The sequence below is a fragment of the Humulus lupulus genome, chromosome 8 (assembly GCF_963169125.1).
Source record: "Humulus lupulus chromosome 8, drHumLupu1.1, whole genome shotgun sequence".
Classification (NCBI taxonomy): domain Eukaryota; kingdom Viridiplantae; phylum Streptophyta; class Magnoliopsida; order Rosales; family Cannabaceae; genus Humulus; species Humulus lupulus.
Genome location: NC_084800.1, coordinates 87,451,399 through 87,468,731, shown reverse-complemented (window position 1 = coordinate 87,468,731; position 17,333 = coordinate 87,451,399). Strand labels below are relative to the sequence as shown.

Genomic DNA, 17,333 nt, shown 5'->3' with positions numbered 1-17,333 from the left:
ATTGAGGGTTAAAGCCGAGAGATTTTTTAATAGAATTCAGTCTTGTGAAGACAAGTATTTTTTGTAACAAATTACATAAGAATTATACCTTAATGGACCTAGGGGTGGTGCCGCCTCTCATGAGAATTGGGAGTATTCTCAAGAATGTCTGTGAATGGAATGTGCACATGGCCATTAACGGTGCAAATCGAGACATAGAGGTCTTAAGTGAACATGGAAAATATGTGTGTGTTATCACCGATTTGTTATCATGGAAAGATGGTTCAATGCCTAGTGCAACCAAATTTTCAACAAATTTTGTGATGATTACGCTATAGTAAAGTTCAAGCTGAAAAACACTTTACTTATGCACCAATGCAATGACTCCTATAAGAGAGAGTTATTATTTAATCAAGTGGGGGATATGTTATATTTTAAAATTTAATGTTGATTGATTAAATAAGTAGTACAATAGATTACTATTTAATCTAGTGAGGGAGTGTTATATTATTTTATAATATAATGTAATATTATATTATTTTATAGTATAATGTTTTGAATTAAATAAATGTGACAAGGAGTGTCACATTTTGTAAAATATAATAGAGAGTTACAATATTTAGATATGTGTGAATATCCAAATATGTAACATATTTGATGTTACAAATTTAGTCACAAATTTGTACCTTCCAAATATTGCTTATTATTGTGTAGATTTGATGTTACACAATATTGAGATGAATTTCTTTAAGCCATATGTAAAATGGATGTTAGAGATATGATTTAAACCCCAATAATGTGTTTTTGGGGTTACAAAATCATTTGGGAGTGGATTGGAACCGTTTGGAAAAACAACACATTTTCATGTGCTGAAGTTGGCCAGTGGCCGCGACCAGGATTGTTGGTGGCCACAGCCAATAGAGACCAGTGGCCACGACCACTGATACTCCTGGTGTGGCCACAGAGGTAGACTGGCAAAATTTTTTCAGTTTTTTCAATCTTTTTTTAACGGCTCCAAAAACACAAATAACTCCAAAATCTCATTTTTAATTCCATAAACATCCAATTAATCATTGGCAACAACCATAGGGGTTGTTGGAATTTGAAATTCAAAGGGTGTCTCTAAACTCTATAAATAAGAGACTATTGCTCACTTGTAAGATACAACTTTTCTATCCATTAGAGCACTTGGCTAGAAAACACCTAGAGACTTGATTATTCCATAAAATAATTTCCAAAATCTGTGAGAGTTCCCTTAGTGCTTAAGTGTAATGCCTCGAAATCCCTAATGCGGTTTAATGGTTGGATTAGTAGGCCGGGAGGGCCATAATTGTTTAATTATGCCATTAAATGATTATATGCATGTGTAATGTGAATTATATTATAATATGATATTAAACGCATGCATGTGGGTCCACATTTGATTATTAGAGCATTTTGGTAATTTGGCCCGTTGAGGTCATATTTGTGTATTTTGGTGCATATTGTGATTTATGGATGAGATCCCATTATTATGGAGATATATTCGAGCTATTCGGCATGAGACGGTCCTATATTGCAAATTAGCACTTTTGTCATAACAGGGTTATTTATTGGGATATTGGATAATGGGAATGCTTATTTGATGATTTATTGGGAGTTATTGAGATCAGGAGGAAATTCTGGGAGTTTTGACTATTTTGCCCCTGGGGGTGTTTTTGGGACCCCGAGCATTATGTTTTATTTGAGGTTACTTAAGCTTGAAGTAGTCTGTCAGAAAGAACCGTACGTTTAAAACACTTTTTCTCTCTCCCGTTAACCTTTGTGACGTTGTGGAAATTTCGAAGAAATCTTGAGTTCTAGGAGTCGGAATCAAGCGAGGATTGAGGCATAGCGATCCTAGGAAAGATTAGAAGGATCTTGACTGAAGGATTTAATGAGAAACAACCCAATCAAAGGTAATCTAAGTTTTAAGTTTTGAGTTTTTAGAGTTTCTAAGCTCTGAATTGGTTTTTGTGTATTGATGAGTTTTTGATTCGTTTGAGCCTCGGGATTTGATGATTTTGGATCATTGGGATGTTTGGGAACTTTGATTTTTGGATTAGGAGATGTTTAGGTATGTTTTTGGATGGTTTAAAGTGGAGAAAATCGGAGTTATGGCAGGTTTCCCATGTGGGGTCGCGGCCCTGTTCTTGGGCACCGCGACCCAAGCTCGAAGAAGCAAGGGGTGAAGTTTGTGTGTGCTGGGGGACACTAGGTATTGGGTGCCGCGGTGCTTGCTCCTGGTGTGGCTAGGGGTCGCGGCTCATGAGTGGTTTTGAGGCCAATTGGATATTTTGATCATGGGAACTCAGTTTTAGGCCTCGGGATCGTTCCTACTACCCGAATTAGTGGGATTTGATGTCCCGGAGGCTAGATCTTGGTTTGGGAACCTTTGTTATTCATTTTATTGATGGTATCCCATATTTGGTTATGACAAGGAGACCGCTAAAGGGCTCAAGGGTTGATCGTTCTCAAGGGTCGTTCTTTTGTTCATTCTCGTTCGAATAAGAGGTAAGAAAACTCCACCCTGAGTATATGACATGCGTGGTTGTTGTTGAGGCATGTTGGTTATTAAATGTGGACATTGATTGCATATTAAATGCTTAGCAAATCTTTCTTATTTGTGTATGGCACTGACTAGTCAGAGTCAGCACTGGTCGTGTATTACTGACCTGAGAGTCAGAAACGGCATAAGCGTCATGAACGCAGGACCGATAAAAGATTAGATCTAATCGACATCAGCGTTGAATGACTCTAGGAGCATTAATGCTGGACCGACCCTAAGGTCGATGAAAATTATAAGCACTTGACAAGTCTAGGACTAGTTACTCAGAGCCAGGGCCAAAGGCCTAGGTGACTGCTTGTCATGTGGCTAGGGAACGGAATCCCATGGTTGTGACTCTATGGTCATGCGGTAGGTTATGTTGGTGACCAGTTCATCAAACACCTATCTTGATAAGCTAGTGAAAGGATCACTTATTTGTAAATCCCGGGTGACCCTATCATCACATGGCTAATGGGAACAGAACCCACCTTAGTGACTTTTCCAATTGTCACTCCTCTATTTTGGACTGAAAGTCCTAAATGATTATTATGATCATTGTTCAAGGAGTTCATGCAACATTGTGTTTTCTTGCTGGGCTTTGGCTCATGGGTGCTATGTGGTGCAGGTAAAGGGAAAGAAAAGCTCACCCAGCCTTGAGTGGACAGCTTAGGTGCTGCTGTGTACATATGCGGCCGCTTGACCACCACGGCCAAGGAGTTCTTAGAGGAATTAGGGGGTTTACCCTATTTTTGCTGCTTAGGTCGGCGGGTTGTAAATTTAAACAGTAATGACCATTTTGCGTTGTAAATAACTTGTAAATGTTTTGATGGGCCCATGAACAATTTTATGTTTTAAATAAAATATATCATTCCCTTTTGATTGATTTTTCACCTTAACCTGTTAATAACACCTAGAAGCACGTTTTTAACCAAAGAACTCGGGTAGCGAGTTAACTTCACGGTTCATCGTTCACAGTAACTGTCCTGGGGTAATCAGGGCGTTACATTGAGTTAGGGGGAAATATGCTTTTGGACAAATGTTTCAAACCTTGTTCAAGTTGGTGATCCCCAACACTCTTCACTTTAGTAGTGTGAGTGAGAGTTGTTTGTCATTTGATTCTTGTTCTTATCTTTTATTCTATTGTTTTTCATCTTCATATTATTCTTCTCTATTTACTTGAATTTCTTGTTTAAAGTTGTAATATTTTATTTTTGTCACAAACACTTTTGCTTTATTTGTATCTTTTTGTTTAGAGTTGTATTCCTCCATTATCTTCTTCTATTGTTTATTTATATTTTTAGTCATAGAGTTGTAACATTATTTAATCGATATTATTTATTTGTATTTTGTCTAGAGTTGTAATATTTCTTACTATTTCCATTGAAATAACATATATTTTCCTAACATAACGTTCATAAACAAAATATATTGAAGTAATTTTTGTATCAAAATAAACATAAACGTTTATTTTTCGGCTGCAACATGATTAAACTGCATAATTTATTTAAACGTCGATACCACTTAAACTAAAAAAATTGGTTTATTTAGTAGTTTAAATGATCAAATAATAAAAGAATATAATAAAAAAATTATTTTCGATTAATATATAACTGATAATTTTGAGAGACTTATGAAAATATTAAAATAAACCATAGTGTTAAATTTGACGACTAAATTAAACTTGTTTGTATATTTTTATTATATAAACCATAAAAAATAATATTATAGTTTAACCACGATATTATACCTTATAAAATAAACATAATTTGAGAAAGTAATGAATTTGTTCATTATATTAAGTTAAGCATGTTAAATATACGTATTGTTCAAAGTTTAAAACATTATAATTAGATTTAGAGTATAATAAACAAATCTTTTTTAATGTATATGGTTCGAGATTCAATAGTAGAGAAATATACATATAAAACTCATTTGAAAAGGCCGAGAAATAAACAAAAACATTTATTTTGTGAGATTTATATATATATATATATATAAATCATATATAAAGTACCTCAATTCAGTTTAAATTTTAAAATTTTTTTAATGAGCTAAAGAATTAAATTTTATACTATCATTTACAGGTTATATACTAATGTGTGTTTGTTTTCATTCAACAACATTCACACAATAACTGGTAAAATTCCTTTACAGGTTCGATTGTTAAACCTCTCTCACAAACACATGGTACATGAGTTGTAACTGGTGTACGAAAGGATTGATGTCGATAAGATGTCCAACAACCAATTCCTTCAACATAGCAAGCTGTTATTTGGATAGATTTACCTTGATCACTTTAATAGTATCATAATCTGATGTGTACACAATCTTCTCACCAATACTATGATCTAGTTTGAAATATAGATCCAAACCTATTTATATATACAATAATAAATATATTTATATATATATATATAACAACTCAAAAGAAACCAGAATATTTATCAACTCCAAAAATATAAAAATATAACACATATATATAAAGCATAACAATAAACTAAATCTACTAAACTAACACCAATTTTTTTGAAAAAAAAAAAGAGCAAAACTTGTGATTTAAAATAGATAGAATCATTTATAACCATCATTTAAATCAGATAAACATCATATTAAAAACACAAAAAAGTTACAAAATGCAAAATAAACCGAATTGAAATTTTTTTAGACAATTTAAAAACAAAAGCACAATATATAGCATAATAACAAATGAACAACACAGAAAAAATACAAGCATAAAATATAAACCTAATGAAATAAACGTACTTAAGTAACAATCAATGAAAAAATAGGTATAAACAAAAAAAGTTTCTACAAAGGACTTAGAATGGTATATTGTATTATAAATATAGTGTAATAGTGTAATCAATGTATAGATCAAAGAAGTTTTCTTTCAAGCTCCTTTAGTGGGTGCTGTTTGTTTGTAAATGGATGTTGGAGTAATGAAATTCACTACTGATTTACAAAAAAAAAAAGTATAAAAAAAAACCAGCCATAACATTGAAAAAAAAATATAAAGTAAACTATTCAATTATAAAATTACAACTAGAAAAATTATCTATACCTAATAAACCACCAAAAAAGCAACGACCAAAATAATAAACCATAATAATGACAATAGCACCTAACTCTAATTACAAAAATATAATCTGAACAATAAACCACAATGTATTATCAAAGACAATCATCAAACAACATAATAAACCAGCACATTTATTCACACACAAAAAAAAAATATCCAAACGAAACCAATCTATAAAAAGTAAACCAAAACAGTTTTATTCGTTATAAAAAATAAACAATCAACATAATAATAAACAACCTGAATCTATACATCAAATTAAACCAATCCGTTCAACAACATGTACAATTAAAATAAACCTTAATAATTACAATAGCAACTAACACTAATAACAAATGCAATCCGAAAATAAATCATATATCTCATTTTCAAAGAAACATCATCAAACAACATAATGAACCAACACATTTATTCACAAAAAATAAACAATTTGAATAAACCAAACAATTTTATTGGTTATCAAAATAAACCACCAACACGATAATAACCTGAATCTATATATCAAATTAAACAAATCCATTTAACAAGATGCTCAATTAAAATAAGGGTAAGTAACTATTTGGTACTGTATATTTTTGTAAAGTATCGTTTTGGTACCCTGTGTTTACAGTAATGCTCATTTGGTACCTTATATTTTGAAATCGTACATATTGGTACTCTGTATTTTGAAATCGTACATATTTGTGATAAGTCTAATTTATGGTAGTTTTAGTGTGTGTTTTAGTATTAGTTTCGAGTCAAATTGTGGGTTTTGTGCAGTATTATGCTTGTGTTTGTTTTGTTTTCAGGTTTTTGCTATGAATTTGAGATTGGAGAGGAAAGGAGCGGATTTAGTGATGAAATTGGGTATTTTGGGGAGCTTTTGGCAATTTTGTGTGAGTTTGGGATAGCCGAAAACATTCGGGATGAATCTGGTGCTAAACGAATGTTGAAAAGGCTGTGAAAGGACAAAGGATCCCAGAAGTCGCGACTTAGACACTTGGGTCGCGGCGTGCATGGAGGCAAAGGCGAATCAGCAAAGGGGACCAAAAAGACACGGGTCGCGACTTGGTCTATCAAGTCACGACGCCTGAACTTCCAGAGAGGGGGTGAATGCACGAAAATACACGGGTTGCGACTCAGGAATGAGTAAGTCGCGACCTGCCTAACCAAAAAGAGAAAACTTGTTTGTTTAAGTGCGAATTTTAGGTCATTTGTGAGGAGGTTTTATTTTTTTTTCATTATGGGATTAGCAGCTGTTTAGGTCTAATACTCTATTTTTCTCCAGTTTTTCTCTCAGTTTTTAGTAGTTTAATTCTATGTTTCTAAACCTCTATTTTGTTGTTTTAGTCATGCCTGTTATGAACTAAACATCTTTTCTAAAGTTTAATGTAGTCACTTAGATATTTGTTAATTTTCTATGAAGTTCATATCATTTATTCTTCTTCTATCCTCTCTCTATATGATTTTTGCTTAATGCGCATGGATAATTGATCACTATTTACATAATTTATGATTTTGATTCGAGATCCGAGAGGGGAGAGTTGAATATTCTATAATCATATAGACATAAATTGCATATAGGACGAGAGTACCTGCAGGGTTTCTGTAGCGTTTAGGGTTTCTATGCTTCATGCTTGCTATATGTTAAAACTGATCACAAATATGTAGAAAGTTTGCATATAAGTTGGGATCTTTTTATCTTGAAAAAGCATTATGATTGTTTTACTTAACTCACTATTAGGATAGAAATTGAAGAATTATATGAGCTGATTAGTAACTTTAACAAGTTGAAAAGTTGATAAAGTTAATATCCTATGTTTTTAATCATTGAATCAATCTTTATAATTGCACAATTTATTTCAATTTTAAGTTTTAGTTTAAAAATCACTCTATTTTCGACAGCCAAATAAAAAGCTAGAATTGGTTATTGATACTTGATTGATAGTCTCCGTTTGAAAGATTCTTATTTACTATTTATATTGCTTGAATCGATTGTATATACTTGCACATTATATATTTGCTATTAATTTGTTACCATAAACTCAAATTTAATTAATAAAATTTTACTAATTTCATCAACATGCTTTCCATTATGTGAACAAACCGACCGATCGAAAATTGATATCCCTTTCTTTTTCTACTTCTATTACTTACAAACAAAAAGAAAAAAAAAGTCGAAAGTAAGTTCAAAAACACAACTTGTTCTACTTGTTAGTTACAAGCGATGAAAAGAGTAGGGTTGAGCAAAAAATTCAAAAATCTGAACAAACCGACCGATCGAAAATTGGTAAAATTGAAATCGTACACTGAAAAAAACGACAATGGTTAAAATCGCCATTAGATGGTTGGTTTTTTTTTTTATACTGAAAACCGACCAAAATAACCGACATCGACCGATTAAGGCCTATGCCTTATACTTTTTTTTTTAATTTGTATATAATATATATTACATTATTAAATAAAAATGAAGTTATAAAATTAAAAATGGATTGGACTTTGTTTTCTGTCTACTCTTTTGAACTTTATTTGTGTTGTTGTAGTCGACTAGATTTAGATTTTATTTGTGTTGTAATGGACTATGAACTTTGGACTTTAAGTTTGTAGGCTTTTGGTTTTAAATATGTTAGCTTTTGGTTTTAGTTGTGTTATGTCTTGGATTGGATTAGGGTTGAACAATAGACATTAGATTATTGGACTTTTGATGATGTGTTGTGATTTGAGGTTATGTTATTCTTACGGATTTTTAATTATGTTACAAACTTTCAAATTTGTGAATGTAATTATGTTTTATGCATTTATGTTTTAAAAACACACAAAAAAAAAATGAATTCCAACAATAAAATTTTTGTAGTTTTTTTTGAACTATAACTTCAAAAGAAAAAAAAAAAATTTGGCAGTCCAAAATGGTCCCTTTTTTTCTCTTTAACTAGTTTAGTCGGTCAATTTTTTGGATTACATCCATCCGGATCAAAAACTGAATTCTGAATTTAATAAAATAAAAATACTCCCAAAACCGACCGAAGCTTGGAACTATAAAAAGATGTTGTTTTTTATTTTTTATTTATCAAAATTATTTTTATAAACATAAACAGGAATTGAGACAGACCCAAACTGGTTCTTAAACATTGTCCCTGACTTTTATACCCAAACTGAGATTTGGAAACATGGTAGGCTTCCTCAATTTTCATGGCGCGAATTCTCACCAGAGTTTACTAGCCAATCTAATTTGATAAAAACTAAAGATCAGTTCGCTATGTCAAAGGCTTCGTCTTCGTCTTCGTCTTCTGTCAGTAAAGAAGACAGTACCAGTTTTTCTCACACTTTCAAGTATTTATTGGGTCAGTTTCTCTCTCTTTCTAATTTGGCTTTCTTTTCTTTCTCTATTTTCGGTTATTCAAAATGGGGTTACTCTAAATCTGATTTTGTATCAGCTACGCAGTTCTTGTCAAGGGGAATACCATTTGTATTCAATTCATGGATAGTGAGGCACCTAACGCAAGAGGACTATGCGGTAAGCAATATGAATTTTTATTCTTTTATCCGTCTCTCTCTTCATTGGGTACTTTTGATTCAAATTGACATGTCTTATGCTTTGCGCTGCAGCTTTATGCTGTGCAGTTTCATCTTTTTGTCACCTGTGTATTGTTTCTCAGCCGGGAGGGATTCCGGCGCGCTTGCATGCGTGCGGACATAAAATGGTGATTTTGATTCACATTTACTTCACTGCCTTACTTCTTACTGTGTTTGTTCACATTGTTATGAAGAAAATCTGGTTTAGTTTTGTGAAAATATTAGCGCTGTGTTAAAAATTGCATTATCTGAAATTGTTTTAAAATGATAATCATTGAATTAGTCATGGGAGTACATTGATCAGTTGTAAAACCTCCATATTTTATCGGTCCATAAATTTTTCTGTTATTTTTTCTGAGAAATTGTGTTAGTATGTTCATGAACATGACCCTTGAATTCTTACATATTATGCTGCAGTGATGGTACTTTAAAGGAAGAAAATGTGGCAAGGCTAATGAAAGTAGCATGGTTGACTTTACCAATAGGAGTACTTGTTACAATTGCAGGATGCTTTTTTGTCTTTTGGTGGCAGGAATTATCTTATTCTGATTCATATGGGCAAGCTATCTTGGTTAATGGTAATTTGCTATATCTCTTTGTATCTGGTATTTTCCCCCTTTGTGTTCTCTTTTAATGAAACTGTCCAGCGTAAGATTACTTTGCATTGTTAAATGCAATGTATAAGTAATTGCTAAATTTTTTATTTATTTATGTTAATGTATTGATAACTTAGTCAATGAATCGTTTGGCAGGATTTGCATGTATTTTGGAGCTATTGGCAGAACCTTTGTATATACTTTCTCAGAATTTGCTTCTTCTTAAATTGCGGTTAATGGTTGAAACAGTAGCTACTCTGCTGCGTTGCGTAACCATGTATGTTTTCATTGTCAAACAAGCCAATATGGTGAGTATATATTGGATTCTACTGTCAATCTTGTTAATAAACTGTTTTTCTATATTCCCAAATGATGCCAAAAGTATCATAGTTATCTTATTGTTTCCTCCTTAAGACCTTATTTTTAAATTTTTTTTTTTTTTTTATAACTTTGCTGTATATGCAAGGTTACTTGGAGTGTCTTAATTGGTTTTAGTGCTATTTCTTGCAATTGTTACTGACTAATTAATTTGTATTTTGGGCCTGAAATGTGTTAGATGCCACTGCTATTCTTAATATCAATTCATTGGTCGCAGGACAAAGTGATTATATTTGCATTGTCACAAACTGCATATGGGGCGTGCTTGTTCCTAGGCTACTGGGGCTACTTTCTTCATTTGCGTCCATTTAGAAGTTCTACCTTGTTTCCTCTCAGGTATAGAATTTTGTGTGTTTGGGCTTCATTGTAAAGTGATTAATGTGCCTCACTTTTGACACTGATTGATAGATAGGAGAAGAGAGATTGATAGATATTAGGGACCATTGTGGTAGGGTATTAATCCCTCAAACTGATTTATGGTGTAGACAATAGTGCTTGAGTATGGAAATGTTTTGAGCATAAGGATAAATGACAAAATTATATTGTAGCATGCATTGACAGGCCAATACAGTTGTTCTGTTCTTCTAGGATAGTGGTTGTTGGTGGAAGGACAAATGTCTTACAAGGCAAAAGTTCATTTTCCAATTGTTTAACAATTACTTTCACATTTAGAAATATTCATGGGAGTTGCTGCAATTTTTATTTATTTATTTTATCAAAATTTTAAAGTTAATGACACATAACTCTTACAGATTAGGAAGTAAGAACAATTTTGATCAGCAGCTGTCAAACATGTGTGTGTTATTTACTTTCCAATCCTTTCGAAAACTGATTCTTCAAGAAGGAGAAAAGATGGTCCTTGTCTGGTTGGATACACCGTACAACCAAGCTGTATATGGACTAGTAGACAAATTAGGTAAGTGTTTTAACCTTAGTCCATAAGGCTCATGTCATGTTTATTTTAGTCGTTTTGATCTGGTGCCATTACTCTAGTGTTTGGACTGATTATTGTCTTTGTTTGGACCTTACAATTTTATCAAATTACAGGGAGCCTAGTAGTAAGGATGGTGTTTCTTCCTTTTGAAGAAAGTTCCTTTACCACATTTGCAAGGTCTGCGTCAGGTTTATTTCTTTCCTCTGTTTTATATTATAGTTTACTGGCTGTCGACTTGATTTATTCTGTATCTCCTTTCATAATTGCTTTTTAGCTGCTTTAATGTTCATACTTAGTTAACTTTTCAACATTAAGGGAAAAAAGAGTAACTCAGTGAACTGGCTTTCGACTAGCACTAGTTTATGTATGTGTCACAGAATCAAGTATTGGTGGTTCTTCTTGCTGGTTTTTCTCATTCTATATCCCACTGGCCACAAACTTTTGTGGGAATTTTTTTTTTCGTACAATGTAACTTTATTTTTCCACTAGAGTATTAGAAATAAAATTTTGTTAGCCTTTTCCTTATATATACACTTAATTTTACCTCTGCATCTTTTGGCATTGCTCTGTGATCTATAAGGTTTTATTACCAATGAACTTTTGATGATTTTTATTTGTTTGTTTTAATCAGAAAACCATCCAGATAAGAAGAAGAATTTAGGAAGATGCCTTACAGAGGCCCTGAAGCTGGTTCTTTTAATAGGTCTGCCTTCTTTTAAATTTAATTAATAAGTACTTTAATTTTCACTTTTCAATTTTGTCAATTCAGATCTGGGATTTGTAAACTTGCTGATCTCAAACTGGGCCTAAAGCGGATTTAAAATGATTAGCAAATTTGCAGTCGCTGTTGTCAGTAGTCATTAAAATAGCGGAATGTTCTTTCAGTGTTTCTCCTTTGTTATATTGTCTTGGCCTGAATTTTTAAGTATCTCTTTTGTAGGTCTTGTATTTATGACATTTGGCCCTAGTTATTCCTATTCTCTGATCAGATTGCTGTACGGTCAGAAATGGAGTGATGGAGAAGCATCTAAAGCCCTTCAGTATTACTGCCTGTATATCATTGTTTTGGCTATGAATGGTTAGTACAGTTTGTGATCGTAAATTGTCTAATCTTACAATTAGGCAATCGCTGGCCCAGTGATTTGCCAAACAATTATTGTCCTGCCTTAATATGAGACTGTAATTTTGTCATTTTGCATCAGGGACCTCTGAAGCATTTCTTCATGCAGTTGCAAATGAAAACCAAATCAAACGCTCCAATGATTCATTACTCTTATTCTCGGTTATATACATAGCAATGAATGTCCTCCTGATACGATCAGCTGGTGCTGTTGGCTTAATTATAGCAAATTCTTTTAGTATCCTTGCTTTTGCATTTTCTCCGTAACTAAGAAGTTACCTTTTTTTCATTAACATGAGCCAAATCATCTTGTGGTAAAGAACTCAATGTTATTTAAGATGCTAGCGAACTTTGTGTATAGCTCACAGATAGGTACAGTCAATAACAAGGACTATATTTGTTTAATTAATAATATTATAATTTATGGCACAATTGAAAGTTACTAAGCATTAAGCAAATTAAATGTCTAACTTTAGGTTTCCAATAGAGAGATAGAGGCCAGTATATTCATGTCATACTTGCATGAAATATAGGAGGCTTCTCGTGTTAGCTGCTAGGAACGATGCTTCTTGAACTGATTCGCTTCTATTTAGTAATTTTTAGATTTTGTCTGATTTTTCAACCTGTATTGCCAAGCAGCTTTCTGAGGGGTTTTATTCTCTCTTTCATGTTAAGATTACAATATTATTATTTTTTGATTTCTTGACTTTCTTAAGATATGATTTTGAGGATTATGTACTCTGGAGTATTCATTAAGCGATTTTTTCAGGTATGCTTTGGATTATTTGAATCTTGTCAAATTTGTTAGTAATATGAATTTTATGGTCCAACACATGTTTTCCCTGTTGACAGGACTCTTCCTCATTTTCCTTTTACAAATGCTTGCCTTCTGGATGGACAGTCTTATTGTTTTCAGGCCTAATTACTCTTGCATCGGAGAGAATATTTATGGATAGAGAAAACTTCTGGCAGACTTTTGCTGTTCATCTTTCTATCGGGCTGGCTTGCTTCAGCACTTCGTTGTTTGTCATGTATTTTTCTGTTCTTCATATTAAACTTGCTACAATACATTTTGGTTATGTCAGTTTAGGGTTGAAAGTAATTATGTAACATTCTATTTTCTCCACAGATATCAACGTGAAAGACCCTTCATCAACAAAATTATTCGATTCCGTGATCACTCTGAGTAGAAGTTTTTTGGCTTCTTCTGCGCTCATTGTTGAAGGTGAGGCAATGTTGTCACGATAGCAACAAATTCAGCATTGTTCAGACAAATGCTTGTAAGCGCTGAATTTCGAAGTCAAAAACTGGTCACGGTTGCATCATCGAATTCACACACCACGTCAAGTAACTGGAAAATTATACCTGATAAAAGAATGGCAAATTGGTTTAACCATTGAGTATGCTGAGTCTAGTTTACCATCATAGGAAGTATGTTCTGATTTTAGGGATTTTATATTATTTAGTTTTACACACAGTGCAGGACATTAATTAAGGTTACACAGAATGAGATCTTCCTGCTCTATCTTAACTTCAATTAGGTTACTTATTTTGAGGCCCATTTGACTTGTATATTTTGCTTACTGAGAACCAACTGAAACACACAAATTTATGAATAGCTTTTTATTGTGGGGGAAATGATGGTGATAATAAATTTTCCATAAAATTTCAACCATTGACTTCATCTATTTGTTTTTAGATTTGAACATAGGTGAATTATAGGGAGTCAAGCCAAGGAATAAAGAATCAAGATGTTTCTTACAGCAAAAAGGAAGTGTCTTCCTGTATTTGACTGTCTTACTCCTTTCAAAGGCCAAAAGAAATCCAAAGCTAAGTTTAACGTTCACTTCTTAAAATGAGAATTTTTTTAGGGGAATTTGCATTGCTGATTCTAATGATGATCTATATGTGTTGTTTTTCATGCTTCATCATTTACTTTTGTAAAAGAGATATAGAGTGTTTAATCAGCAAAATATACTCTTACAGAATATCCCACTTGAAATATTAGAAGCTTAGCTTAGTAAAGGGTTAGGTGGATAGAATTAGAGAGCCAAAAAGGGGGAAAAGATGATGATTAATAGGACACCCACGGGTGTATGGGTTGTCCTCCATTGTCAATATAAATGACCTACAATGGTAATTATAACCTTTGAAAGCTTGGCAAAGGGGAGTGGGAAAAAGGGGGGAAAAACTACTAAAAATTATGATTAGATGTAGACTAAGGGTTGGACAAGTGTCCAACAAACACATAATATAAAGTGAACTTCCATCTTCCAAAACAAAATGATGGTATTTTTTTTGTGATTTGTCTTAAGAGGTTGAATTTCTTGTCACTTGTCATGCCATTTATCAGTCTTTTGCTTCAAGTTGCATGAAGGTATATGCTTCCACTATGCTTGTTAAAGAGAAATCAAATTTTAAAAATAAAAAAATGAGAAAAAGTGAGTTTAATACACTGGAATTCCAAAGCAAAACAAAGAGTAAAGGATCTGAGCTAAACAAAGCTCAAATTTGGCTAAGTAGAACTGAAATCCAAGGGCTAAGGCTTAAATAAAATATGCCATGTATTTTTTTTTAATACAATGTCTTTTTATATTTTTCTTTTAGTACAGGGCTACACGCCTTGACATTTACAAGCATAAATCTTTTGCTAAACTTTACATACTATTGGTGGTCAAATTGCCACCAAGCCAAGCAACTGTTTTCAATGAATATTTATACTTATCTCAGTGTAATATATTAGCCTACATTTAATGACCAATCAACTCCCTAATTGTGTCTTTGTGTGGTTGATCTTCTCATGACTATTTTGTGGTTTTCAAGAGGCACTTGTAAAAGAATATTACTAAAACTTAGGAACTTATCAATTTAATTTGCCAAATTATTCTCATCAAACCAATTCTTGTAAAGAAGACAAGGACTTCAGGAACTTTTGTCAATTCGAAGAAATATTATGCATTTATGTTATAAAAGATAATTGATAGAAGTTTGCAAAAAGCATCTACCGACGATTTTCTATATTATTTCTTTTATCAAACCAAGTGTGTTGAGGGGTTAAGTGAACCTAGCTTTTTTTTTTTTATATTTATTTTTTAATTTTTTTCTGCTTAGAATAGCTGAAGTCTGAAGATAGTCTTGAACCCTTAGAGGTAAAAGGAAAGACAAAAATAATCTGTGTATATATTGTTCCATTAGTAGTCCTTAGTGCCTACTACTACCTAATAGTCTACCTACCCTTCAGAATTTAAAGTGGGAAGCAGGAAAAAAATTAGAAATTTTCTGAACACCCTTTACTCTTTTACGAAGAATGAATTAGAATATAGTACTACTTACATAGCATTGGTTTTGGATGAAACCCTTGTATGAAAAAGCCAACTGGAAATGCAAATTAATTACTCCTTTAAGCTTTGCACTAAAGAAGAATATACATGACTCTCTTATGAGGATGAAACAAATGAGTCATTGACATTATATATTCAGGTGAAAATCTTTCTATTACATAGGTTATTTAAAAGCTAATTTTGGGAAATTTCCCAAATCCCTCCCCAACATAAGTTTCCCTAACTTTTTCTTATCCCTAAGCTTCAGAAAGTGTAAATCATTTATTGACTAAGTTTATCTCACTCTTTCACACTCTCTCAGAATAAGTGGCAGTGCTTAGCCCTCAATCTATCTTAAGCTTAAAGCATATTTCTTTTAACAAACACCAAATGAAGAACATGGCATGCAATGATACTATGGGCCCCTTTTGTAGTAATGCATTAATTAGTTAAATCTTGGATAAGATTTTCACTATGGCACAAAACTACATCAACGACTTTCAAATGTGTGATTATTGCATGCAAATAGTATGTTGATCACATGGATCCCTCTTATTTGTGTTGGTTAATTAACTTTCTTAATGTAAAAAGCTTCATTAAATTATTCTTGTATATATTGTACTTTCTTGATAAAGACAAAACTTTACCCCATCTTGTATAATTAACTGTCACCTACCTATCTACCTCTTCATATATTTGTGCAAAATTTGTTTACCTTATCTTTCCCTTTTAACTCATGAAGAGCTTTATCAAATGGTAAATTAATTGGTATAATATCTCCAAATGGACCATACTAATTAATAAGTTGATTTCAATCTATTATTAGTTAAACCACATTATGAAATTTGCATAGGCAAAATATATATGCATTGCTAGCTACTCACCTTTAGAAAAAGTGACTTTTCTTTTCCCATCCCAACACAACAAATTCCAATTGAGTAAGAGATTAAAGACCAAATTGGTGCAAGATTCGTGCGTGTAGATCACTCTCTCTCAATGGCACTTGGAACAACTGATATTTTATTGAGATTTAATTAATGAATCTAAATCTTGACTTAAGAGGGAGGTCTCACATGCTCATCTCACTCACCTTCAAAACTTAATAATGTTGTTCTCCACTTAATCAGAAAGTGGTATCATGTGAAATAAAAAGAAAGAAGAAGAGGGCAAGTAATACATAACTGTTTAAAGAGGCAACGAAATGAGAGAAAGAAAAAAAAGAAGAGAGAGGTGACTGTGAAGTCAAACACTAGTAGGTCTGTAAGATAACAGTGTCTTTTTCTGCAGAAAGAATGTGAGACCATGTCCTACCAATAGGTCCCACACTCCTATCTATCCAAACTTTTTGCAGTCACTCAAAATCTTATTCTCGAGTATGTTCAATTTTTCATCATTCTCTCATGGCCCCACTTTTTTAAACTTTCTACTACACCAACTTGGAGAGATGGGGCCACTTCCTACATAACATTTTTAATGTAATTCTTTTATAACTTTAATTAGATTACGTACTATAATTAAACACAGCCAAAATTTTAGGAATATTTGATGGCTACTAGCTGCAACTTGAACTTGAGATAGGACTAGTACTACTAGCTATAGCTGTTTATGTAGTCAAACTCTCTGGTCTTATAGATTCAAATAATTGAAGTGGTTGATGTTCATGCAATTTGTATACTTGTTTTGCAGTTAAAATGTTCCATATTTGGCTATTTTTATCTCTGTGCACAACTATAGAATATGGGTCCTGGGGACAGAGTTACTGTGTACAACATTCAGTCAATAATTATATATATATAAGGTAACTGTTAC

General features: G+C 32.6%; 1 protein-coding gene across 2 annotated transcripts; it reads left to right on the top strand.

Annotated features, from left to right (window-relative positions):
* The first annotated feature begins 8,683 nt into the window (after positions 1-8,683).
* Positions 8,684-13,876, top strand: LOC133798039 (uncharacterized). Of its 2 annotated transcripts, none has more exons than XM_062236211.1 (14): positions 8,684-8,944; positions 9,046-9,117; positions 9,210-9,304; positions 9,594-9,754; positions 9,929-10,080; positions 10,368-10,486; positions 10,903-11,066; positions 11,198-11,272; positions 11,716-11,787; positions 12,025-12,162; positions 12,287-12,442; positions 12,921-12,973; positions 13,057-13,235; positions 13,334-13,876. In XM_062236211.1, the coding sequence occupies exons 3-14, from the start codon at positions 9,285-9,287 to the stop codon at positions 13,392-13,394; spliced, it is 1,350 nt and encodes a 449-aa protein (XP_062092195.1). In that variant the 5' UTR covers positions 8,684-8,944; positions 9,046-9,117; positions 9,210-9,284; the 3' UTR covers positions 13,395-13,876. The 2 variants fall into 2 exon arrangements, with proteins under 2 accessions (XP_062092195.1, XP_062092194.1); XM_062236210.1 differs by having other exon boundaries at positions 9,038-9,117.
* Positions 13,877-17,333: the final 3,457 nt, after the last annotated feature.

Bases quoted from the DNA above. Each gene is read 5' to 3' on its own strand.
- LOC133798039 (XM_062236210.1), top strand. From the start codon at position 8,860: ATGTCAAAGGCTTCGTCTTCGTCTTCGTCTTCTGTCAGTAAAGAAGAC. The intron at 11,067-11,197 runs GTAAGTGTTTTA...ATCAAATTACAG, and splicing joins TGGACTAGTAGACAAATTAG to GGAGCCTAGTAGTAAGGATG. The intron at 13,236-13,333 runs GTATTTTTCTGT...TTTTCTCCACAG, and splicing joins AGCACTTCGTTGTTTGTCAT to ATATCAACGTGAAAGACCCT.